Genomic DNA, 26,070 nt, shown 5'->3' with positions numbered 1-26,070 from the left:
GTACTAAAGCAGGATTGTGATTCAGATTTCTGTACTCCAAAATTCCTTTTTCTTCACAAACACTACTGCTTCCCAAGTCTTCACATTTCTCCCTTTACTAAGTGTGCACATTAAAAATTAAATAAGCAACTTTGTTCTGTTTATGCTGAAAATTGTATAAAAGTAAAACAGAGGAAAAAAACAAAATTTAAACTTTATTTTTCTGCCAGAGTAAGAGATAAATATGATCTCACATACCATTCAGATTTCAAATTAAATACAACAGTTGATATGGCGCAATGAGTAAAAAAAAAAGAGAGAGAGAGAATCAAAAGACATGCAGATAGAGTACCAAGAAAACTTACAAAATACCAGCAAAAATTAATTCTGCAGATGAGAGGCTCACCCTGAAAGACCAGAGTGCCTACTTACAACAGATATAGGAACCAGCGCTAGCAGGACTGTTGGCAGGAAGTTTAACATAAAACTGTTAGTGAGGCCATGGGGACAGCGTTGTTCTCATATATTGCTGGCAGGAGTACAAACTGAAGATAATGTTTAAAATGTATCAAAAATCCAAATAAAATATCATTTGATCCAATAGTGTCACTTCTGGTTCATTTATGTGTAGTATGAAGGTACACATAAATGAACCACAAAAATCTACGTATATAAAGAATGATTTTTACATTGCAATAGCAATAAATTAGAAATCCAAGTATCCATCTGCTGACTATCACTTAATGTAAGTATGGTACTTATCCATATTATGAAACTTTAAAAAGAGATAAGGAATCCCCCCATAAACTACAGAGTGTGGTGAAGTAGAATTATATTTGAAAAACTGTAAACCTACTTTTGCAATACCTTGTATATTAAGTCTCTCATGTTACATTATTAAGGGGAAAATAGTATGTGTAACAATTGCTCCAAAGAGAGTAAAATACTTTGGTATAAATCTAACAAAACATACAAAATCCATGTACTAAATTATAAAATGCTGGTGACAGGTAGAAGACCTAATTAATTTAAGAGACATGACATGTTTATGCATTGGAGATTCTACATAGGAAAGTCCAATTCTCCCCACACTGATCTATAGATTTAATACAATCCTCATCAAAATCCCACTGTTTTCTGTAGACACAGACAAGCTTATTCTAAAGTTTATGTGCAAAAGCAAAACTATAGCTATTTTGCTTTTTTTAATTATTTTATTATTGTTCTATTACAGTTGTCTCAATTTTTCCCTGTTGCTCCCCCCGGCTCAGCCTAACCTCAACCTCACTCCCATAGTCAACACCCACCCTGTTGTCCATGTCCATGGGTTGCTCATACATGTCCTTTGACCAGTCCCTTCCCCTTATTTCCACCTGTATCCCCCTCTCCCTCCCCTCTGTTCACTGTCAGTATGTTCCGTGTCTCCATGCTTCTGGTTCCATTTTGCTCATTAGTTTATTTTGTTCATTAGGTTCCTCTTATAGGTGAAATCACATGGTATTCATCTTTCACCAACAGGCTTATTTCAATTAGCATAATATTCTCCAGTTCATCCATGCTGTCATGAAAGTTAGGAGTTCCTTCTTTCTGGTGCATAGTATTCCATTATATAAATGTACCACAGTTTTTTGATCCACTTATTTACTAATGAGTACTCAGGATGTTTTCAGACTTGGTTATTGTAAATAACACTGCTATAAACACAAGGATTCATAGGTTCTTTTGAATTGGTGTTTTGGCAGTCTTAGGGTATAATCCCAGCAGTTGAATTGCTGGGTCAAAAAAGCAGTTCCATTTTTAACTTCTTGAGGAAATTCCATACTGTTTTCCACAGTGGCTGCACTGAACTTCATTCCCACCAATAGTGAGCTATGGTCCCCCTTTCTCCACCACCTTGCCAGCACTTATTGTTTGTTGATTGAATATTTTTTGTTGATTTGTTCATTTTGTTTATGTGGTGTATTATGTTTATTGATTTGTGAACATTGTACCTTCCTTACATTTCTGGGATGAATCTCACATATTCATTGTGCATTTTCTTTTTAATGTTCTGCTGGATCCAGATTGCCAATATTTTATTTAGGATTTTAGCATCTATGTTCATCAGAGATATTGGACTATAATTTTCTTTCCTTGTGTGTCTTTACCTGGTTTTGGAACTAGGAAAATACTGGCCTCATAAAAACAGTTTGGGAGTGCTCCCTTCTTCTTGAATTTATTGGAATAGTTTGAGAAATATAGGAGTTAGTTCTTCTTTAAATGTTTGGTATAATTCTCCTGTGAAACCATCTGGTCCAGGGTTTTTGTGTGCTGAAGTTCTTTGATTACTGCTTCAATTTAACTAGCTGTTATTGGACTATTCAGTTTTTCTGCTTCTTCTTGATCCAGTTTTATAAGATTATATATTTTTAGAGATTTGTACATTTTGCCCATGTTTTCCAATTTCTTGGCATACAGTTTGTAGTAATTTCTTACAATCTTTTGTATTTCTGTGGTAACTTCTTTTTCATTTTGAATTTTATTTATTTTGGTTCTCTCTTTTTTTTTTCTTGATGAGTCTTGTTAAAGGCTTGTCCATTTTATTTATCTTTTCAAGGTACCAGCTCCTAGTTAGTAATCCTTCGAATTGTTTTTTTTTTAGTCTCTATGTCATTTAATTCTGCCTTGATCTTGATTTTTTTTCTTTCCTTCTACTCACTCTGAGCTTTGTTTGTTGTTGTTCCTCTACTTTTTTTAGAGTAGGGTTAGGTTGTTTATTTGAGATTTTTCTATCTTCTTTAGGTAAGTCTGTATTGCTATGAACTTCCCTCTCGGGACTGCCTTCACTGTGTTGCATATGTTTTGGACTGTTTTGTGTTCATTTTCATTTGCTTCCAGAATCTTTTTTATTTCTTTTTTTAATTTATTTTTTATTGATTATGCTGTTACAGTTGTTCCCATTCATTATTTAATAACATATTATTCAGTTTCCATGAGTTTGAATGTTTTTGAGTTTTTCCCTTGAGGTTGGTTTCTAGGTTTAAGCCATTGTGATCTTAACTCATGCTTGATATGATTTCAATTTTTCTGAATTTGCTGAGACTTGTTTTGTGTCCTACCATGTGGTCTATCTTCAAAAATATTCCATGTGCATTTGAAAAGAATGTATATTCTGCTTGTTTGGGATGAAAGGTTCTGTATATATCAATTAAGTTCATTTGATCTACAGTGCTGTTCAATGCCATAATATCCTTTTTGATACTTTGCTTGGAACATTTACCCACTGTTGACAATGGGGTGTTAAATTCCCCTATGATGAATATGTTGCTGTCAATATCTTTCTTGATGTCCTCCAAATTTTTCCTTATATATTTGGGTGCTCCTATATTGAGTGTATACATGTTTACAAGTCGTATATCTTTCTAATGGATTACTACCTTAAGTATTATATAGTGTCCTTCCTTGTATCTTTTTATGGCCTTTGTTTTGAATTTTTTAAAAAAAATATTTATTTATTTATTTATTTATTTATTTATCTTTAGAGGGGAAGGGAAGGAGAGAGGGAGAGAAACATTAATGCATGGTTGCCTCTAGTGCATCCCCTGCTGGGAACTGGCCTGCAGGGAACTGGCTTGCAACCCAAGCATGTGCCCTGACTGGGCATTAAACCATGATCCTCTGGTTCACAGACCTGCACTCAATCCACTGAGCTATACCAGCCAGGGCTGTTTTGAATTTTATTTTGTTTGATATAAGTATTGCTACCCCAGCTTTTTTTTCATGTCAGTTACTTGGAATTTTTTTCCCTTCTTTCACTTTCAGTCTGTAAGATCTTTTGTCCTGAGGTGGGTCTCTCGTAGGCAGCATATATGCAGGTCATGTTTTCCTATCCACTCAGCTACCCTATGTCTTTTGATTAGACAATTTAATCCATTCACATGTAAGGTTATCATCGGTAGGTACTTATTCATTGCCATTTTTTTCTTTGTATCTGTGTTCCTCTATCTCTCTCTTTTTCTTCATCTTCTTAAAGCAGTCCCTTTAGCATCTCTTGCAATGCTGGTTTGGTGGAGATATACTCTTTTAGCTCTTTTTTGTCTAAAAATAGGAACAGTCCACAAATTTGTGTGTCATCCCTGCACAGGGGCCATGCTAATCTTCTCTGTATTGTTCCAATTTCAGTGTATGTGCTGACGAAGCGAGCACTATTTTGCTATTTTGAATAGCAATACAATTTTGATAGAGGAAAATAAATGTAAAGAATTACTATACTCAAAGTTAAGGTTTACTATAAAGTTAGAGTACTATAAAGCTAAGCATACAAGCAGCAGTATTGGCAGAGAGATCAACACATATCAAAGAACAAAATAAGAAACCCAGAAACCACCCCATACCATTAATAGCCAAGTGATTTTTGATAAAGGGATGCAAGTGATTCAATAGAGGAAGGATTGTCTTTCAACAAATGGTGCTTGAGCAACTGGACATCCACAGGCAAGAAAAACCCCCCACAAAACCAAAAAACTGAACTTCAACATGAAGCTCACACTTTAATCAAAAATTAACTCAAATTGGATCATAGATTTAAATATAACACACAAAACTAACACTTTCAGGAGAAAATAATGAAAGAAAATATTCAGGACCTACAAATAAAAAAGTGTTTAGACTTGACACCAAAAACACAAACCAAAAAAGAAAAAAATGGCAAATTAGATCTCATCAAAATTAAAAACTTTCGCTCTGTGAAAATGTATATGAAATTCATACCAAGACCAGCAACAGGAGAAAATATTTGTACTCTGCATATCATACAAATACCTTATATTTAGAATATGTAAGGAATTCTTAATATTCAACAGTAAAACCCACAAAATCAAGAATCCAATTATTAAATGAGCAAAGACATAAAAAGATATATCACCAGAGGTAACATTCAAATAGCCAATAACCACATGCTTACATCACTAGCCATTAGGGAAATTCAAATTGAATCCACAGTGAGATGTTACTATGCAACTATCAGAATAACTAACAGATAGAGGGGTAACACCAAATGCTAGCACTCATGCATTGGGGAAGTAAAATAATACATTCATTCTAGAAAATAGTTTGGCAGTTTCCCATAAACCTAAACATGCACACTCCCTATCACCTAGCAATTTTACTCTCAGGTATTATCCAGAGAAATGAAAACTTATCTTAGGACTAGGCTCTGTACACAAATATTTTTAACAGTTTTATTTGCAAGAGCCAAAACTTGAAAGCAACTCAAATGTCCTTCAATAGGTAAATGGTTAAACAAAGGATGATACATACTTACTGTGCAGTACTACGCAGCAAGGGAAAGGAACTAACTATTGATCCATGTAGCAGCTTGGATGGATCTCAAGCGGAATATGCTGAGTGAAAAAGCCAATCTCAAAAGGTACAGACTATAAAATTTCATATATATAACATTTTTGAAATAAAATGTTTGAGATGGAGAACAGATCAGTGGTTCTCCAATTTCACTAATTTTATACAAGCACATGTAGAAGTGGTTTAAATGTGAACATGCTCTATGGACTGCACCCAGTGAGTGTGCTGGATTGGGCACAGTGCTGTGTGCCATGTGGCATGTTACCCACAGGAAAATGGGGTGGGGGATAGGGACCTCCCTATACCATTTTTCCCTTTTCTGTGCATTTATAGTTCTTTCCAAATAAAGCTTTTAAAAACTGGATAACACTATGTGTGCAACACAGTATTGTTGTGTGGGAGATGGGGAGGCAGAGAAAATAACATCTACATTCAGTATTGCTTATGTGCGCAGCATTATGCCTGCACAAAGGAACTCCGAGGGGACATTAATAACCGTGGTTACCTGACTGTGTGTCAGCAGGGAACTGCGGCACGTGGGAGACAGGTGTAGGAAAAATACCATTAAAAAACATTTTGAACCATTGTAACCTATTTTTTCATTTTAAAAATTAAATCATTATTACTCTGCACATATAATGACCATGCATTATCTCTATCATTCATAAATAGATATTTAACACCAAACAAAGTAAAATGACATAACCTTGGATTTAAGGCTGCTATTCAAATTTAATTAGGGCTACCTTAAAAAAATTTTACATCATCATTGTTATATCTCTTATTTTCTGTGAATTTAAGGAAATTTGACAATTGGTAAGTGATCGACTTGAAAATGGTGCTCATAAAACACTGCATTTGCTCACACCAATTTTACCCAGAGGCCAACGTGAACCTGTCAGTTTTAAATCTGCAGTCCTGGGGTTTCAGCAAATGCAAAGCATTGTTCTTTTGGACTTTAGGAAAAATAAACCCTAAAGGGATCCTTTAAATAACCTCTACACATTGGAATAAAAATGTGCCTTTCTGTTCTTTGTGCTTCTTGAGAAAGAGAAGTGTGGTGCTATTTGTACATTTCCCCTCCCCTCAAAAAAAAATAACCAAAAAAAAAACTGAGAACAAGAAAAATGCACATGCCAAAACTCAAAAGACTTCTTGAAGATAATCAAGAGCAAATGAGGGGCCTCAATACAGAAATGCACAGGCAACATTTAACCACAATTTAATGCCGCATACAAAAGTATAATTCCAGCTACCTCAGATACTAATGAAAATCAATAAATGTCAATGTGTGCGGTGCTGCTATAATGGAAAATCTGCATTTTTATTTATCTGCTAGAACGGAGAAAAGAGAAAGATGGTGACTTGGGCCAATAAAATATTAGAGATGCTCTGAGGTTATCCACATTCAAAACTGCAATATTCTGCTAAGTTAAAGAGCCATTTTCTATGCATCTAAATGTTATCTATCAAAGTTTATTTTAATAGAAGCTGTCTCTACATTTACTTTTCTCATTGGTTCTTTAATTATATCTACAAAGCAGTGACCAGTTCAGCCAATATTTACAGGAGAAAGACACAGGTTTCAAGGAACTATGAAAGCAAATTAAAAAGCTCTAAATTAAATGATATTTTTAAGTACACATGGGAATACACAATTGTGTTAGCAACTCCACAGCCCGGCATTATTAAGGAAAGTCAAATGTCTTGAATTTCAATGAAATCAGCCCCGTGCTGCCAAGCAGATGTGCAGGAAGGGTGCTCTGAAGTGGAAACATGTCTGGGAGCCTGTTCCTTTTGCTTCCATTGAGACCATTGTCATTACCAACGTGCCTTCCAAGTTGCAAGACATTCACAGCAGTAATTCATAGTGACCTGTGAGCCCCAGCCACTCTCTCCATCGACCACACCCGCACCCCCTCAGGTGTCGAATGCCCCTTTGTTAGAGAGTTCTCCCTTGACACTGCTCACTGAAGGAGCATGCACTGTGTCCCGTTCACAGTTTCTTCACAGCGCCCATCACCATTGCCTGCTTCGTATTTACTTGGTTATTGTCCTCAGGAATGTCAGCTCTCTGAGCACAGGGATCAGACAGTTTGGTTCACTTCTGCACATCCAGAATCTGAGTGGCGGGGTGGGGGGAGTGACACAAGAAATCCTCCTATTTAAACCTCACAGTGCTTCTGTGGGTAGGAGGATGCTAATCAGTCTAATCAGTGGGAAAGTGTGGAACTCAAATCCATGTCTCTCAGCTCTAAATTCCATGTTTTTTTCCCAGCATATCACACAGCGTCTCACTTTGATAATGTTAGTTTAAATCTAGAAGTGTTTATCAAATCTTTATGGCAATGGAACATTGTGAAGGCTAACTATCTACTAAACAGAGTGCATATTTTTATTGATTTGTTATATAATTTCTCCATGTGCACAAGGAAGAGCCCTTTTTCAGAAAGATATCACAATATATAAGCATTTGTATAATCAGAAAAAATATGGAAACAACCAAAAAAAACTTGACACTCCTCAGGATAACCCTAGATTACAAGACATTGATAACGTTATGAAGTTAGCCACAGTCACATAACAATTTAGCGAACATTTACTGATTATCTTTTGTTGATCAGACTCAATGCTAAGACCATGTCATCTCAAAAAGAACTAACAGATGGTCCACACCATTAAAAGAGTTAAATCCACTTAAAGATACAAAATATAAACATAATTTCAATATAATGGAATTAGAGGCCACTATAAATTGCCGTGAGAGCAAAAGGAAGTAGTAATGGGTTCTGCCTGGGAGGATGCAGCACAGGAGTCACAGTTTGAGGTGCATCTCAGGAGGGCAGCAGGCCTTCTGGGTGCAATAGCAACTGAGGGAGCAGCACATAGACAGAGCTGGGAAAGGGCACACGAACATGCATCCGGGACGTTTCTTGTGCCTGGGCATCGGGTGCACTAGGAGGAACAGCTGGAGATGCTGCTTTCAATGAGCATCGCAGTGCTACCTAAATGTTGTTGAGCAGGTTCAACGAGATAACACACATAAAGTTGTCATCTTAGTGCCTCATAAAATGGGGAATAAATGCTGGCATTTGTCTCAGAATGGAGGATTTAAGATTTGTATATATCCATTATTCCAAAAGAAGAAAAGTGTCTCCCGGTACCCAAATAAATCAACTGTTTATCAAATAAAATTGTTTATCTGAGTATACACGTCGCAGCAGTGAGTGGAATGTGATTTTACAGAACTATATTCAAAACCAGAGACACCAGGCAGCAATCTCATCTGATGTTTTCAGTGAGAACCAATATACATGACAGAAAGCTGAAGAAGTAAAGGAGCAATCCTGTATTTAATTAGAACCAGCCATGACACAAACTTCACATCCTTAGATAGCAAGTTGATTTTGCAGAGAAGGTTTGAGTTTGGTTTCTATTTCCATTATTCATGACCTCAATCCTTAAGGAAATGACAAGGTAATTGAATTCTCCAACACTCGTTTCGTAGTGTCAATGATAAATGGTCAGAAATATTGCTGCTTCGGACCCACTGAGGTTCTTACTGGTCCTTGCTGTTTCTACCCCTGACTTGCGTCTCCTTTTCCCCACTCAGCCTCAAGAAATTACTTGATATTGGAGCGATAAAGCCTGTCATGGTAAAAGTAATCTTCTGTCACAATCTTTCCCTTTTTTTCCTTGTCTGATATTTCCCCCTAAAAAATCTTTAGTTGGATCCTTTCATGGCAACTTCGTACTTCTGCCAACACTAATTGATTCCATTGTTTGTACCAGTCAGCACAAGAATATGGTAATTTTCCTTTTCTTTGCATCTTACAATCACCTAATGAGTAGCTCTAATACTGCGCTTTTGAATTACGCAATAAACAAAAATTTCCCATCATTTAACATTTGTTCAAAGACTTAATGCTGGGTCCCCAGGAGCAGAAGAAAATAAAAAAAGAAGAGAAATGTGTACTTATCCAGTGAATTCAATCACTGCAAACAGAAAATCTACATTAATTATTCAAGCCACCAAAATCTGTTGTTATTGTTGTACTAATGCCCAAGTGATTTGTAAAAATTATCCTACCCTTATATGGAAGCTTGGTCTTTGCTGACATAGATGTGCCTAACAGAAATCCTTTGTATTCTAATTGAAAAATTGCTTGAGTTATTTTGCAGATTAGTAGAGACACTTTGGGTGGCTGTCTCCCATATCTGAGGATGTAAGGGCTTCATTATATAGAACAAGGATCGAAATCATGATCTTTTGGGCCCGAGTGAGGTCTCATGCCAATAAGATTTTACTATCTCTACCTCTGTACCTATGAACCGCCTACCCACATGCAAGCATTGAGCTCTCGCATGAGGACCACGCAAGGGCCTGCCAACATCCCTCCTGACCACCTTAGGTGTGTTTGTTTCCTTCAAACACACTCATTTTGTTCAATATAACTTCATCCCTTTAGAAAAACCTTTCCTCGTCACCCTGTGCAGAAGTGCAGTAGGCATTTCTAGAAGAAAAATGTGATTCCATGGTACACCAAGGTATGAGAATTTGTATTTAAACCATTTGGTGACAATAAAACTTCAGTTGTGTAGAAAACTTAAAAAGTACAAAACTTTGCATTTTGGTGCTGAGCATTTGGCTCTTATGTACCATGACCCTCAAATGTTATGTTTGCTATTAAAAATCTTCCTGCAATGTATTAGCACATTTTTCCCCTTGAGTATGTAATATCACTTAGTCTTTTTTAATAATTCAGTCCTTACCTTGAAATACCTTATAAAGTACAGATAGTTTGTCTTTTGAGGTAACACATTTTTTAAATGTCTCTTGTATGCTTTTAACTAAGAGACTTAGGAAACCAGGAAACTGAGGGGTTGAAAAATATTTTACAGAGCATCATCATATGAAGTAAAACATCCATTTATTCACATATTCATTTACTGAAGGAGCTCCTACAAAGTGTGAGGCTCTGCCAGCCTAAACATGACCCAAATGCCTTGGTCTAGAGAAGCAGAAAAAGCTTCTCAGATGTGATGGCAAGTGAATTGGGACTTAAAGGATGGAGAAAGGGAAGGTGGTGTTCAGCATGTTTTCAATAATCCCACACTGTGTATTCTCTATTTATAACGACTCTTCATTTTTTTTGACCAAAGGCCTCATAAAGAATTTAATAAACTCTTGTCTGTTACATTTAAAAAGTGGCCTAAATTATAAATTTTATGATATATATATTTTACTACATATGAAATAAAATATCAAGTCCAAGGAAAATATGCAAATACACAAAGACTCAAAAATGGAAAATTTCATGGTGTCCAGAGATTCCCTGAAGGCTACATTTTTCTTTCTGGAGACTTAGAAACTCTGTATTCAATAGATAGAGCAAAGACAGTTCTTTGATTATGTCTACATGGTATATAAGAGAATGTTTGACAATTTGCTGGATAGTCTCATCAAAATGGTGGCAAGAGAAATAAGTTAGATTTCTGAATAGACTTTCTGCTAAGATTTCTAATTTGACTGTGCACCGAAGTGGTTCTCATCAGAGTCAATTTTGCTCATCAAAGGACATGTGCCAATACATTTTTGCATGTCTGATGGGGAAGAGTGTTTGCTACTAATATCTAGAGAGTAGAGACCAGGGCTGCCGGTAAACACCCTAAAATGCACTAGACAGCCCCACAGAAAAGAACTCTTTGACCAAAATGTCAATAGTGCCAAGTTGGAGTCCTCTGGTCTATAATTTCCGCTGAAATAATTTCAGTGGAGTCCGCTGAAATAATTTCTATGAGAAATGGTTGGTCACCTCCCAAACTGATTTTATAGAAAAATAGAGAAATATCCTCTATTTTTATAGAGAAATATTCTCTATTTTTATAGAGAAGTATTCCTTTAACCCAAATAAATAATCTCTCCCTTTTTTATCTCCTTTGTGGAATGTAAGTAATCTGGCCAGTTCCTCCACCCTACAGTGTGAGCCCAAGCAGTTGCTATAGTGAATATCTCTGCTTTATGAATACCACTGGCTAACACGAGTGGTCAGAAATGAAACAGGCTCAATTAAATGCAGACTAAGTGACCTTTAAAAGTACTTTATTGCCTCTGGACAGTGGTTTGGGTCATTACAGACAAGTAACTATTTAGTAAACACAGGTAGCACTCGGGACTGCCCTGTGTCTGCCAGAGTCTTCCTTCCCCCTTCCAAGTACGTATTGGCAAGACACCTTTAATAGGAAGGAGTCTTCAGTGATCATGAAAAAATATGCCTATGGTATCTAAAAGAAATTTAAAATCATACAGGAACACATGGTATAAAGTACAAGCATACTGTTATCTAGGCAACACTTATTATAATGTAACCCTCTTAAAAATATTTTCAAGGTAGATCAATTATTTATTATTATCTTTTTTCTATCACCAATTATTCCCCCACTTCGATTACCAAACTGTTTTCTGGTCCATGAGTTCTTTTTTGTTATCCTTGCTTGCTCAGTCCCACCCAGACCCCAACGCTCCCCAGAGAAACCCACTGATGGATAGAGAGCAGGCTGACAACTCAAGGTAGATCTTGCAGCCCCATTTTAGAGACAGGAAAACTGACATTTGTAGAGGTTGAAATTGCATACTAATCAAACATTTTTTTAAGATTTTATTTATTTATCTTTAGAGGGGAAGGGAAGGAGAGAGGGAGAGAAACATCAATGTATGGTTGCCTTTCGTGCGTCCCCTGCTGGGAACTGGCCTACAGGGAACCTGCCTGCAACCCTGGCATGTGCCCTGACTGGGAATCGAACCGCGACTGTCTGGTTCGCAGGCCTGTGCTCAATAATCAAAATTTTAAAATAGTATTTTAAACAGTTCTGCGCTGACTCAAAATTCCATGGTCTTTGGACAGACACATGGCCTGTTCTGTCTGAACAGAAGGAAGCAGCACCTGCTGATCACCTACCAGGCTTGAGCCCTTTGTGGGCTGAGCACTTTCGCACAGGGTCTTTCCTCAGAACAAATCTGTAATTAAGCACTATTTTCTCCACGTTAACAGATGAAGAAAGTAATGCTCCATGAGCGAAGTTCACACAACTGGCAAGTGGCAAATCTGGAATTTGAACCAAGGTCAGCCTGGGTCTGACTGTAATTCCAAATTTACTAAACTTCCTGTATCGTATTTTTAGTATCGACTAAAACTGGGTGACAATAATCAAAGATAGAGGGCAAAAAAGTATTTTGAGCAGATTTTCCTTCAATGAGTGTTTGTTTTTTATCCAAAACTGAGGAGATTCTACAGCCTTGCAAAGTCAGGACTGCCATGTTTACTTCTGAATGAAAGCAAATCTTTACCTACTCTAAATGCATTGGTTTTTAAGTCAGTTTTGTGATCACTGGTAGGTTTCTGTTTGGGAGATTTATTGGTTTTCTTGTTTGTGGTAGTGTTTAGGATGGAGGGGGTAGGTAAAGAAAGGAAAGGAAAATAATGTAAAGCTCTTGCCAAAGGGGTGGTGCTAATAAAATACACGATTATAAAAAAATTAAAAAGTATGAATTTAACAATTCTATCTATATTATGTAGAAACAACCCTAATATTTGAAAACATCCTGTTACTTGCCTGAATTTCCTGTTCACTCAGAAGTTCACGCCACGTAAAATATAGGCATAATGTCCCAAGTACTCAAGTTCTTAACATACACATCTCTCAGTAACTTTCCATAAAAGGGAACTACCTCCTCACATGCATTATTCATCATAGCAGAAGCATCTATATTTAATACGGCCATATCCAGTAGTTTAAATGTACATTTTGATACATACCAACAGCCTGGAAGAGGTCAGTGGGCCCAGTGTGTGCCCAGGTCGGTCAAGATGGTGGTCCGGCAGGAATTGGGGAGGAAACCTGTGTTCCTTAGATACAACACTGTACTTACAAATAAACCCCTAAAGTTTTTTAATGTTCCATATTAGCATTTAGAAACAACATTCTCAAAGACTGAGTGAAACAGACCTAATAATGTGGTTTCCTTTCCAAGTCTGAATACAAATTATTCAACTGGGGCTGTTGCCATAATCTCGAAACCACAGAACCGGATGGAACTGTCGTAATACCTTGTTCATGATCATGATGCTAACATAATAATAATAAAAAGCAATAATTCCTACTTTCTGATAGTGTTAAAAGGACTAATGCTGGAGGGCAATTTTTTGCAGCGGTTCCCAACATTTTTTGCACCAGGGACTGGTTTCGTGGAAGACAATGTCTCAAGGGAGGGTGTGGGTGGGGGAAGGTTTCAGGATGATTCAGGCACATGACATCAAAGCTCACCTCCTGCTGAGCGACCAGGTCCTGAACAGGCACTGACAATACAGGTCCATGGCCAGAGGGTGGCAGGACCCTGCTCAAAGCACGTGGCTCAGAGGAAGTGCTCAGTAATGCTTATCCCCTCCTGAGGCTCCGCCCCTATTAAAACAACGCAGTTAAATTCCTGAGATATGTCCTCACTAAAATCCAACTCTAAGCATCATGACTGTACATGGAGGAGATGAAAGACGTCAGGCTACGTTTTGTACCCTAGAATAAAAACCTACTTGGACACTGACACAATTTATTTCACTTCAATAAGTCATAGAAAACTAAAGGATAGGCCCTGGCTGGTGTGGCTCAGTGGATTGAGCACTGGCCTGCAAATCAAAGGGTTGCTGGTTCAATTCTCAGTCAAGACACATGCCTGCATTGCAGGCCAGATCCACAGTTGGTGGTACATGGGAAGCAACCACACACTGATGTTTCTCTCTCTCCCTTCCTTCCTTCTCTTTTCTCTAAAAATAAATAAATAAAAATCTTTTAAAAAACCTAAAGGATAAGACCTTTTCCGAGGTCAGATCCTTTGATTCTTATTCTCAGCCAAGGCTTAGGAAACTCAACGGTGTCTCCGGTCTGATGGCTGGTTGCCAAGAAACCGACAAACATTTCTAATAAGTAATTTAAATTACATTCACTGAAAACAAAAAACCCATAACATATTTTGGGAATAAAAAACAGGTAAGGGTGCCCTGGCTGGTGTGGTTCAGTTGGTTGGAGCATCATCTCATAACTGGAAGGTTTCGGTTTTGATTCCTGGTCAAGGCACATTCCTAGGTTGTGGGTTCGATCCCTGGTCCCAGTGCATATGGGAGGCAACCCATCAATATTTCTCTCTCACGTCAATGTCTCTCTCTCTCTCTCTTTCTCACTTTCTCTGTCTTTAAAAGCAATGTAAAAAATGTCCTTGGGTGAGTTTAAAAAAAAATAGGGAGAGGCTCTTCATGAAATCAAAAGGCTGCTGGATCAGTGCTCCAGGATATGGTCTCTCTCCTTTTGTCTTTGATTAAATAGTCACTTGTGTTTAGAAAAGATATCTACGCAATGTGTAAATGTGTTTGTGGGTGTGTATCTATATTGATAGAAGAAAGCTGAGTGAGCTAAGTGAAATATCTTACCAAAGAAATCATGCCAACTGCCATCTGGTGGCAATTATTTCTTGGCTTTATTTATTGTTTTATCATTTGTTTTGTGTTTTTAAATAAGTATATACAGGAGTCGGCAAAGGTAAGTTTACAGTTGTTCATATTGAAAAATAACACAATAATTAGTAAATAATAATGAGGCTCTGGCTGGTGTAGCTCAGTGGATTGAGCGCGGGCCTGTGAACCAAAAGATTGCAGTTGGATTCCCAGTCAGGGCATATACCTGGGTTGCAGGCCAGTTCCCAGCAGGGGACCCACCAGAGGCAACCATACATTGATATTTCTCTCCTTCTCTCCTTCCCTTTCCTTCTAAAGATAAATCAATAAAAAAATTTTAATTCTTAAAAATACATAAATAAATAATGAAAGAATAAACTCACTCACAACTGTAAACCTACTTTTGCCCACCTGTGTACATGTATTTTTTTTTTCAGAAGACAAAGATCTTATTTGGAAATGAGGTAAAAACTGAGGACTAAATCTGGGGGCCATGCTTTACTGATTCAGATCCACAGGTAAGCTGCTTGTTTCAGGGCAGCCTGAAAATAGGAAGCATCTGAGATAAAGCACGTAAGGGAACATTTAACTGCTGCTACAGCTGACACATGAATACCATGTAAACAATTCAAGAAAAAAACAAACGATTGTACATTAAAAAGCACATTTTCTCATTTGCAAGTTTTATGTTGGTTTTGTTTTGTTTTTCATCTATCCTTAGGAAATGTCTGGTGCCTTATAGGTAAGCTGTGTTTTCTTGTAGAACTTTATCACTCAAAATGTGGTCTAAGGGACAGCATCATGGGCATCTCCCGAGATGCCAGTTGGGAATGCAGAGTCTCACCCTAGACCTACTGAATTAGAATCTGCATTTTAACCAATTCCCCTGGTGATCCTTATGCCTGTTCTGAGATGTGCCGCTGTTAAAAATCAAATCTAGCCCTGGCTGGTGTGGCTCGGTGGATTGAGTGCAGGCCTGTGAAGCTGGGGGTCACTGGTTCAATTCCCAGTCGAGGAACATACCTGGGTTGTGAGCCAGGTCCCTGGTGGGGGACACATGGGAGGCAGCCACACATTGATGTTTCTGTCCCACTCTTGCTCCCTCCCTTCCCCTCTCTCTAAAATAAATAAATAAAATATTTTAAAAATCAAATCTGCTGGATTTCCATTTTATTTAGGGACCTCCTTTACACCCACAGATTCTGTGTGTGCCCAGCATTATTCTAAGAGCTTTATATACATATCTCAGTGGGCCATACCCTGGCCATACATAAGAATTACCTGGGGTGAATTTTAAAATAAAACTATCAGGCCCTACTGCAGATAATTTAATGAAATTAATCTGAGACAGGGCCTGAGCAAAAGTATTTTTAAAGCTTCCTTGATCAATAAAATGTTCAGCCAAGGTTGAAAACAATTGCATTATCTCCTTTAATTTTTACCTGCAAACACAGAGGTATGTATGATTACATTTACAGAGGAACTTGCTCATGAATACAAAACATGGATTTAAACTCAGTTCTTTCTGACTTCAAAAACTTGCTATTGCATTTTAAATATGTCCATGTGAGGGGCCCTTTATGCTGATTCCAAACCCACCGTTGTGTAAGTACCCGACATGCTACTCTTTGTGGGAGAGCTTCTGCAGAGCGAACAGACAAGAGAATGGGCTCAAGAACCTTACGGCAATCAAGCAAGACTAGGATGAAAAGATCCCAGGACAAAACTGCTTCTCCACAAAATCAAATCAGCCCAGTGCTGAACCCATTGAGATTATTTAGAGAAATAAGAATGGATTGATGAATGACGGGGAGAACCTAAGCTCTACATACATGGTCACAAACTGGATTAGCAGACGGGTTTAGAAGAGGCAACTGATGTGTGTACAAAAGTCCCCTGGGCACAGCTCCTGGACCAAGTAGTCAAGCCTCTGTGCACTGCCCTACCTTTGCAGCCCCCTTACCACACTGAAGAGTGAGAGATATTGGGGTAACTAAAGGTAGTTATCCCAGCATCAGATGACCAGTCAAAGGCTGATGTGTGGAATGTTCCCACAGAGACAGGGAGGATGTGACTCATGCCCTCATGCATCATTTAAGCAAGCTGTGTGTAGATTCTTTTAAGCACTTACCATAAATGGATCTCTGTATCACCATCTGTTCACTTTAAGTGCAAAAAAAATAAGACTGTCTTGTCATACAGTTAGTACTTCTGAAAGGGATTTCTCCTGTCCTTTGAAATATGTACAAATATGTCTGAAGAAATGGGCATTTTCTTTTACAAACTACGCTTGGACTAGTGTTAAGACATTTTCTTTGTCAGTTGGCCCAACTCCAGGGACCGGTTCTGTCTCAGGGAGCATTGAAAATCCTAATGTAATCCTAAAATGTGGATGTTGACTTTGAAAGTTCAATATAACTGACAGATGTGTGAAATGGCACACAGAAAACTCCCAGTGGGGGACAATGAAAATGCTAGGATGTAACAACAGTTATGAAAGAATGCAACAGTACAGGGTGTAGCAAAAGTAGGTTTAGAGTTGATCAAATGGAAAATGATACAATAATTAACAAATGATAATACAAGAACAAACTCTGTGTTTCGAGTGCTCATAACTCTAAACCTACTTTTGCCCCATGCTGTATAAGTTCACCTGTTTTCTAATTTTATATGATCCATTTTTTGATGTGGAAATTTATTTTTGTGATACATAAGATTATATTCACATTCATATAATGCCTGCTTTTAAAGTAAATGCCAAAATTACATAGATTTGAAAGTCGGCCTTCTGGGAAAAACTGGCATATAAGTGCACCTTATTTCTCTGCAGAAAAACAGCCTTCTCTTCAAATGCATGATAAATGACCAGTATTTTACCTCTGAACCATGGGTATATCAACCCCAAACCAATGAAATTTTGAAAAATACAGTGATGAAAAAAGTACTGAAAGATCCATTTAAGAAAATAATTTCCTTTACTTTGAATATAAATGTTGTCTTCTAAGCGCTCACTTTACCCAGTACCACAGGAATCAAAGGTTACAGAATGTTTTAAAATACTAAGATTTAGCTTTACTTCAGAACTATAGATGACAAAAAATAAATAATTGAGTTTATATATATAGTTTTTGTATAAAGTTTTTATGTATAGAAAACTTTATGGATCTCCTGCCTGAATTTGCAGTTTTGAACAATCGGCTATTTTAAACAAATGGTAAGCCTTCTTTCCCTTGGCTCATGGATCTAGAGGCATTATACCATTTGTGGTGTCCAGAAGTTTACATTGCCAGCAATGGGCACCCACGTCCTCTAAACTTCGGAGATACTCTGCCCCCTGGTGGTCTGTTCAAGGATGAGCTTTGATAAAAGGTGAAGAAGCTTCACTTCCCACACCCTTCCCCTACCCCTTCTGTAAAATCCAGTAGATGCCTCAGTTGAAGCATTTTCTTTCACTAATTACACATTAATTTGGATCAAAAAATTTCCGTTTAAATAATGTAAAAATTCTGGGCTACTTAATCAGCCCTTCACAGGAAAAATAAGAAAATTAGGTCAATACATTATTATTATTATTATGGCTATGCATGAGGAATGAGAAAGCAGAGAAGCTGAAAATGAGACACTGAGATAAGATGAAGATGTGGTGAGGGACTGTGGACTCAGAAGACAGCTGGGAACCTCTAGACAAGGACAAAGAAGTCAGGAGATTAAAAGTAAGTAAGAGGATGCCATAGGAAATGAAATATTTAGCAATTTCTTCTTGGCCCTTAGAGCTAGTACAAACCATCTCTTCAGCCTTTGTCCTATGGGTACCTGTCTAAGGGGATAAGTGTGAAAGGTTCCTAACCTCTTTCACTTTTAAAATATTTTTAATTTGTTTATCTTTAGAGTGGAAGGGAAGGAGAGAGGGAGAGAAATATCAATGTATGGTTGCCTCTGGTGGGTCCCCTGCTGGGGACTGGCCTGCAACCCAGAAATGTGCCCTGACTGGGAATCAAACCGCAGTCCTCTGGTTCTCAGGCCTGCGCTCAATCCACTGAGCTACACCAGCCAGGGCCCTCTTTCACTTTTTAGTTTAGTCACATTCTCTCATTGTCTCCTTTAGTCCCCTGTCCAGCCTCTTGCAAGTAGCACTGTTTTTCTGTGCTCCAGAGGCCCTGAATCTTCAAGGGAGGCAATGGGGAAATAATGTGTCTCCTAGGAGAGGCATCAGCTGCCGACATCCGAAAAGGCATCGGGTATTTTGATAGGTGCTCTACATGTATAGTCTCTGCACCTTTGGTACAAACTGCAAGGGGGCTTGCAGTATGAGAACAATATAGCTATAAGCTGCTGTATTTGTGATTCAATCCTAGCACTTTCTGATTCCAAAAGCCGTTTTTCTGTCAACTTCTCCAGTGTCCAGATAAGTCAGTTTTCTCCTCTTATGTGTCCTCCAAGACTGCTTCTAACCCAGGTCTTCTGTTTCCTTTTTCTGTATTTCAAGCACCACTCAGTGCCTTGAAATCTTACTACCCAGCCTAGAGATGAAATGGTACCTGCAGAACGCTGATCTAGAAAACTCTTATAATAATGAACCTGACTTACCTTCTTTGCAGAATATGAGATCACAGTTTGTCTATTTTCTTTTAAGTTCTTCCTGGTGATAGAAACTAAAGCCCCCAAACTATGGTGGTACTTGCAAGTCCTCCACAGTGTCTTTTTCGTCGATTATTCTCTCTTGAAGGCTCAAATACCTAAATTCAGCCCGGAATCCAAAGAACCAATCGTCCCCGAATAACAGAATTACTACCAAAAGCTTTTTAGAACAGAAAAAAAGGACTTTTATTTCATTATTTTTCTAAATTTCATCTCCAATTACACATTTGTTGAATGGTGGAACACCAAAGGCAACTTCATGAAATACACATAGTCTGCAATTTTACTGTGTGAGTGAATCATAGTCCTCTCAGGGTTTCCTGGTTAAAGAAGGCAAAACTAAAATGACAGAGAGAAATAGTGAAGAAAATTGTCCTGTAGGAAATTTGTTGAACTCAATCAGCATTCCTTGATGGATGCAGTGTCCATTTTTAAAAAGGAAACTCTAAAATTCCTAGAAACACTGACGGTACTCGCATTTTTGGATGAGTATACAGTCATATAGTGGTGTGAAAATTTGTGCAATTCACAGCATGGAAAATGTTATTTGTTACCACAGCCAATGAAAATATATTTTCATTTCTATGTAAGTCAGACATTTCTACCTCTCAGTTTATGTTCTGCAAAGAAAGCTGTACGGCTCGTTTATGAAACCACCATGCGATAGGCAACAATGACGGAACTTAATAGTTCTAACTGCATACCCCTGGGATGAATGATCCGCTTTGCATAATCATGTGCAATGCAAAATGATGTTTCTAGATCTCTTATAAATACAAGGGTTTGCAAGCTTCTATTTCACATAATATGCCCCAAATCCAGTCAGTTCAGCCAAATAGGCAAAAATTTAAGTGGGTAAATCTACAAAAAGGCAAACAGTCTTTTTTACTAAATTGACCATGTTTTGTTAACATGAAGAGACCATCATTGTATGTGCCAATTACAGAAATCATTTGTAAGTGGCTATCTGTTTCAATTAGCCTAGAAGCTGACTTAATTGTTTCTTAGGCCCAAAGAAAGCACAACTGCATACACATGAAACAATCATAACATAAAAACAAATCGTGTGCCTTATGCACACTCCTCTATGTAGTGACCTAGACTTCTCCATAGGAGAAATGTCACAAGCAAAACAAAACAAAGAAACATGGGGATATAGCAGAAATATAGGCTCATCTAATTCTTAAAATTTCATTTTAAATTTTATCTAAAAATCACTCCAGTAACTGGTGTAAATGTTAATCAACATTCCAACATTCCCTGTTTGATTTAGTTTATGTTTCCCTTTTTATTTAGTGTATGTGTGAAGCTTTGAATAGTGTAGTTCAAAAGTCACTGCCCCAGAGTGAAGGTCTGCACAGCAGGCAAATGGTGGAGTCCAGATCAATACATCTATTGTCTCACAATCTGGATTGGAGAGCATCAAGCAGGGAGTGGGTTCCTTTTACAAAGACAAACTTGCGTACAAGGTTATCAACTGCAGAGAGCTCTCTGAAGAAGGGAATGTAAATCTTCTTGGCATATTAAATGGTCCACATACACAGTTTTTAAAATTTTTTCTGTGTAGATGACCCTTTGGGGCTACTCCTTTTCACTTAGATAATGCATTTTTTAAAATCTTTTAGTGTATAAATCTTGCCCTGTGTTAGGGAGTCTTTAGAGTGAATTTGAGATAATAAGTAAGCACTGTTGTAATTTGAAAAGACAGATACATTTAAGTATTCCTGCTATCATATCCTGCTATCATATTTATTGAGGTATCAGGTTAGTAACAAATTTCTGAGGTGCAAAGGCTTATCAGTTTCTTGATTACCTAGTAAGTTTGAACTTTGGTTCCATGAGTTACGAGGAAAACAGGCTCAATGTTAGTTTCTCTAAGCTTGTCTAAAGTTCTTGCATGTCATTTTCAAGTGATCTTTGTTCCTACCCAAACTTCAATTGAAAAGGGGAAAAAACATAGCTTTTAGGTTCTTACTGCATTTTGAAGATTTTGGAGAAAGGGGCTATTTCTTTTAGTTATTTTGTATGTTAGCACACAAAGGAATTACAAATGGGAAAGAGAGTGCAAATGACTATCAGAAAAAAGTCTCATGCATTTAAGATTTTTTACAAGTCAAAATATACATCCTCCCATTGCCCCTCATTTCTTAATTCAATAAGAACTATTCCTATTCATCAGATTCCCTTACAACTCACTGAATTGGATAAGGAATAAAGATGCTTTTCTCCTTAAGGAGCAGTATGTATCTAATATCATCAGTTTAATCAATTGCATTAATAAGAAACAGAGCAGCTTGGGCTGAGTCACCCATCATATCCTCCATTTATGAGGATTTAAATGTGCAAAATGACAGGTGCATGAAATTAGAAGAAAAAAAATAAAGCAACCTGCAGATTTTGGCACTTGGCACATGTAATGTTTTGCTTGAGTTGTTAGAAATGTGGTTTGACAATCACTAAGTAGGAATTAAAAATCACAAATCTGCAGAAAACAAACAATCGTAGGTGTTGGTTCTCTGTTTAACAGTCCTCATCTCCCATTCCCACCCACCCAATCCCATATAGTTTCAACTGTAATAAAAATAGAGATCTTAACATCGGAATTTTGCCATTAACTCTTCAAGGTTTCTCTGTGCCCTCCAAGCCACACCTAGGGATTGAAGCACCAACTCCACAAGTTTCTCCAACCAAGGTTAAAAAAAAAAATGAAGACTGAAGGATGCCAAAGTAATTGTTCTTAAATGAAGCTGCAACACAAAGTTCTCCCCAAAACACAGGGTATTAAGTGTAGTTCAAGTACTGCCAGGCTTTAAGCATCTGTCTCAGACAGGGTTCAAACCAACACCTACATGTATCACTGGTTCTAGAGGTCATCCTCCATGACACCAAAGCAGGGCAATGATCACCTTTCCATCATCAATTTTTAAAAAGTTGCAAAACCCCCTTGTGATTGGTGATTGGCTGTCGCAGGGTCAGTGCTGAACCTGGGGTTTGAGGGATGAAAGGGAGCTTCCTCCTCAGCAGGGAAGCTCTATCTTTCCTTTGATCAGTTCTTTCAGAGCTCTCTCTCTCTCTCTCTTTCTCTCAGGGCCGTCCTGGCTTCTCAGGATGCATTGCCCTTGCCCAGAAGAGAGTGCCTGGTTCGGACCCAGTAACAGTGAAAGAAAAGTCGACCTACCTGTGGAACCAAGCACAACATGGTCCCCAAAGGCCACTTTTAGGCGACCCCAATGCAATCGACAAGTCAGCTTGTGCATTTAAAGCGTATCAGTTTATGGAACGCTTGTTTGAAATCCTCATTGGACATGGTATAGATAATGGGGTTAATGAGGGAGTTGAGATAGCCCAGCCACGTGAAGAAGTCAAAAATGGCCAGGTGGAACCAGCATGCTCTGCAGATGGGCATCATAAGGGAGATGATGAAGAAGGGCAGCCAACACACAATAAACGCTCCCAAAATGATCCCCAGGGTCTTGGTGGCTTTGCGCTCCCTAGCGGCCATGAGTTTCTTCTTCTCCAGCAGGGCGTCAGAGATTCGCACTTTGACTTGGTTCACAAACACCGGAGACCCCGATTCGCTGGGCATGTCGGGCGCCCGCGAGTTAATAGAGGTGACAGAAGACGTGGACCCAGGGGAGTCGGTTATCAGCTGGGCTCGGGTCAAACGCTTGCCGGTCTTGTTGGGAGTCTGTTTCAAAATCCGGGAGCGGGCTTCCACGTAGATGCGGCCGTAGAGGGCGATGAGGAGCAGGGTGGGGAAGTAGAAAGCGCCCACCGTGGAGTAGACTGTGTAGAGGATGTGGTCGGTGTTCACCACGCAGTCCGACACCTCCTCCTCGGCTTTGGCCTGACGCCAGAAGAAGGGTGGCAGCGAGATGGAGATGGAGAAAATCCACACCAGCACGATCATGACTGCCGCCCTCTTAGGAGTCCTTTTCGCCGAGTACTCCACGGCGTCCGTGATAGCCCAGTAGCGGTCCAGGGCGATGACACAGAGGTGCAGGATGGAAGCAGTGCAACAGGTGATGTCCGAAGAGAGCCAGAAGTCGCAGACCACCTGTCCCAGGGTCCAGCGGCCGGAGACTGTATACATGGTGCTGACGGGCATCACCAGGATGGATACTAGCAGGTCGGTGAACGCCAGGGAGGCGATCAGGTAGTTGGCTGGGGTGTGTAGCTTCCGCGTCCGGTACACAGTAGCGATCACAAACGCATTGGAGAGCGTGGTGGCCAAAGTGATGAGCGCCAGAAATATGACCAGTAGTACTTTCCAGGGCAGGGCGATTGAGTCCTGGTAAATGTAGCCCTCGGCACTGCAGTCGTGGGAAGGATCAGCGGAGAGGTTGGCTTGAGAAACCCCAGTCTGGGAGCCCGCAGGCTGCGGCGGGGCGCACTGAGCGCCTGTCTCCTCCATGTCTCTCCTCGCCCCGGCTCCTCCGAGCGCAGCTCTAGGGCACGGAACGCTCGAAGGACGGGGGGGAAAACTGCGGAAGAGACCACAGTCTCGTTCCCCGGTTGGTAGTTAGTTCCTTAGGTTTCTGAATTACTCCTCCACCCAGGTTCCCAGCTGAAACTAGAGGTCAAGGGCGCGGCAGCCACAGCAGGCGAGCGTGTCCCCTGCACTTCCAGTGCGCCTGGCGCTTCCTCCGCGTCTCTGGCTGCTTCTCTCCACACCCGGTGTTGCTAAGGACTGGCCCACCGAGCCCCACGCCGCATCGGCTTCCACCCAGGCGTCTAGTGGAGGAGGGCCATGTATTGTTTGAGGAGGGAGCATTAGCCAGGTGGGGTCTCTTACCCCAAATGCTCAGGGATGAGCATTTCCTAGCCGGGGCGCTCCTTGAGCTGCAGAGACGGCCCACAGGAGTTTTCTAGCTCTTCAGACCAAAACGTGCAGGCCACTGAAGAGTCCTGGTCATGCATTCCCGCCCCCCTCCCCAGACTGTGGCAGTTTCCTGCAGCGGCCGCAGCCGCCAGAGTAGGGCGGGGTGAAGTCTAGGAGCAGCGCTGCGCAGGGAACGGGGTTCTGCCCTCCCTCCTTTTCACCCGCTGGCCACTCCCGCGAACTGCCCCGCGGAAACGGGGCCGCACGAGGGGGGACTCGAGGACTTGGGCTGCAGCTGCTCGCACCGCGTGGCCAAGGCGGCCACCTCCGTCCCGCGGGCAACACTTGAGTCACGCTGCTGGGCGCACTGCTCTGGGGGACACAGCGAGGCACACGGGGAAGGGGCCGATTTCTGGGGAAGCTGGAGGGAAGCGGTGTGCGCCAGCCTGGCAGAGGCGTGAGAGCCGTGGAACAGATGAGCTCCTTTTATAGGGTCCAGGTCGCTCCAGCTACTCTGGCGGGCGCAGGGAGTGCGGGTGTCAGCTCCAGCTCCCGAACACCTTCCCTTTTCCCTCACCCTCCCTCCGTTTCTCCCGCCCAGTTCCCTCCCTGGCCTACGAAGCTCCCTCCAGGTCCTACCGCCGTCTCACCATTTCGCTTCCTTTGGCTCCTCCCGATCCTGACACCCAGGTGCCGCAGTTTCGGCCGAAAATGGGGATGAGGGCGTCCCGTCCTTGCCTCTGTCTGCTTCAGAGGTTGCTGCGCGCGTCTCCAGTTACACCCATGCTCTCAGTTAGGAGCACAGGCACAATCTCGGCAACTACCTACAACCACCCACCCCAGCAGGCTTGTGCTTAGGTGGAGTTTAGCCCCAATCTCTGACCTCTCTCCTCAGGAATTTTTACCAGCCCTGCTGGCCACACCCAGGTTAGAAGGAGGCGCCAGTGATACAGCCTAAGAAGGAAATGGCTATCAGTGCATTTTATATTGAATACCTTGGGCATAAAGTCATACTTAACTCTTGCTAAAATACAAACTAGTTTTTCATATCTGGTTTTAGGAATAGTACTTTTCATTCAATCCCTCCCCTTTAACTGTTTAGTCAGAAAAAGAAAAGAGCTGTGTGCAAAAATGTAAAACTATCACAAACAGAAGCTCACTGCATGTCAAATTAAACCTTCAACTCCACCCTCCTGCTCCAGCAGCTTAGCAGTTCAGTGCCCCTGGAAAACAGTTCTCAGAAAGAACAGTGATTTCTGCAGCCTACCTAGAAAAGAGGTCATCGGGATTCAAGAAATGAAAAACAAAACAAAACAAACAAGTAGCTCTGGGCCATCACCAACAACATCATCAATGGGTCTCCTTTGCCTTCAACAAAAACATCAGGGTATCAAACATATTTCAGCACCAAGCAGTAGCACTAGTCCCTAGGTATCATGACCAGAGCCTATCCCCTGTGCCCAGCCTTAACAGAAACAAGTGTAGGGTGGAAGTACAAGTCAGTTATTGAAAAACACCAGGATGAACAATGTATTTTCAACCCTGACAGCTGACCCAACTACGAGTTCCCAGAGCCTGGTTCAGTGTTTGTCGCAGGTAGAATGCATCCAATAAAATAAATAATTTAATGAATAAATGAAAACCTACATTGTAATTGAATTTATCAGGTTAAATGTAAACATATTTTAAAGAATATTATTCCATCTATTCTAGAGCTGGAGATTGTCTGATTTTCCACCCATCCATTCAGTTTGTTGTTGTTATGTTTGTTTAAGTAATTGAGATCCT

The 26,070-nt window shown here is 40.0% G+C and overlaps 1 protein-coding gene and 1 non-coding gene across 3 annotated transcripts; both read right to left on the bottom strand.

Moving 5' to 3' along the window:
* Positions 1-4,057: 4,057 nt before the first annotated feature.
* On the bottom strand, positions 4,058-4,164 carry LOC119050588 (U6 spliceosomal RNA). The gene has a single exon (XR_005082781.2). It is a non-coding gene; the product is annotated as a U6 spliceosomal RNA (small nuclear RNA).
* A 17,860-nt stretch (positions 4,165-22,024) lies between these two features.
* Positions 22,025-25,164, bottom strand: HTR1B (5-hydroxytryptamine receptor 1B). Of its 2 annotated transcripts, none has more exons than XM_037146572.2 (2): positions 24,933-25,164; positions 22,025-24,796 (listed from the first exon to the last, which is right to left on the bottom strand). In XM_037146572.2, exon 2 carries the CDS (start codon positions 23,872-23,874, stop codon positions 22,705-22,707), a length of 1,170 nt encoding a protein of 389 aa, XP_037002467.2. In that variant the 5' UTR covers positions 23,875-24,796; positions 24,933-25,164; the 3' UTR covers positions 22,025-22,704. The 2 variants fall into 2 exon arrangements, with proteins under 2 accessions (XP_037002467.2, XP_053520709.1); XM_053664734.1 differs by having other exon boundaries at positions 22,025-24,194.
* Between the last annotated feature and the right edge of the window lie 906 nt (positions 25,165-26,070).

The sequence above is a fragment of the Artibeus jamaicensis genome, unplaced genomic scaffold, assembly GCF_021234435.1.
Source record: "Artibeus jamaicensis isolate MK-2021 breed Jamaican fruit bat unplaced genomic scaffold, CSHL_Jam_final contig_387, whole genome shotgun sequence".
Taxonomy (NCBI): domain Eukaryota; kingdom Metazoa; phylum Chordata; class Mammalia; order Chiroptera; family Phyllostomidae; genus Artibeus; species Artibeus jamaicensis.
This window is presented reverse-complemented; position numbering and strand designations above follow the sequence as displayed.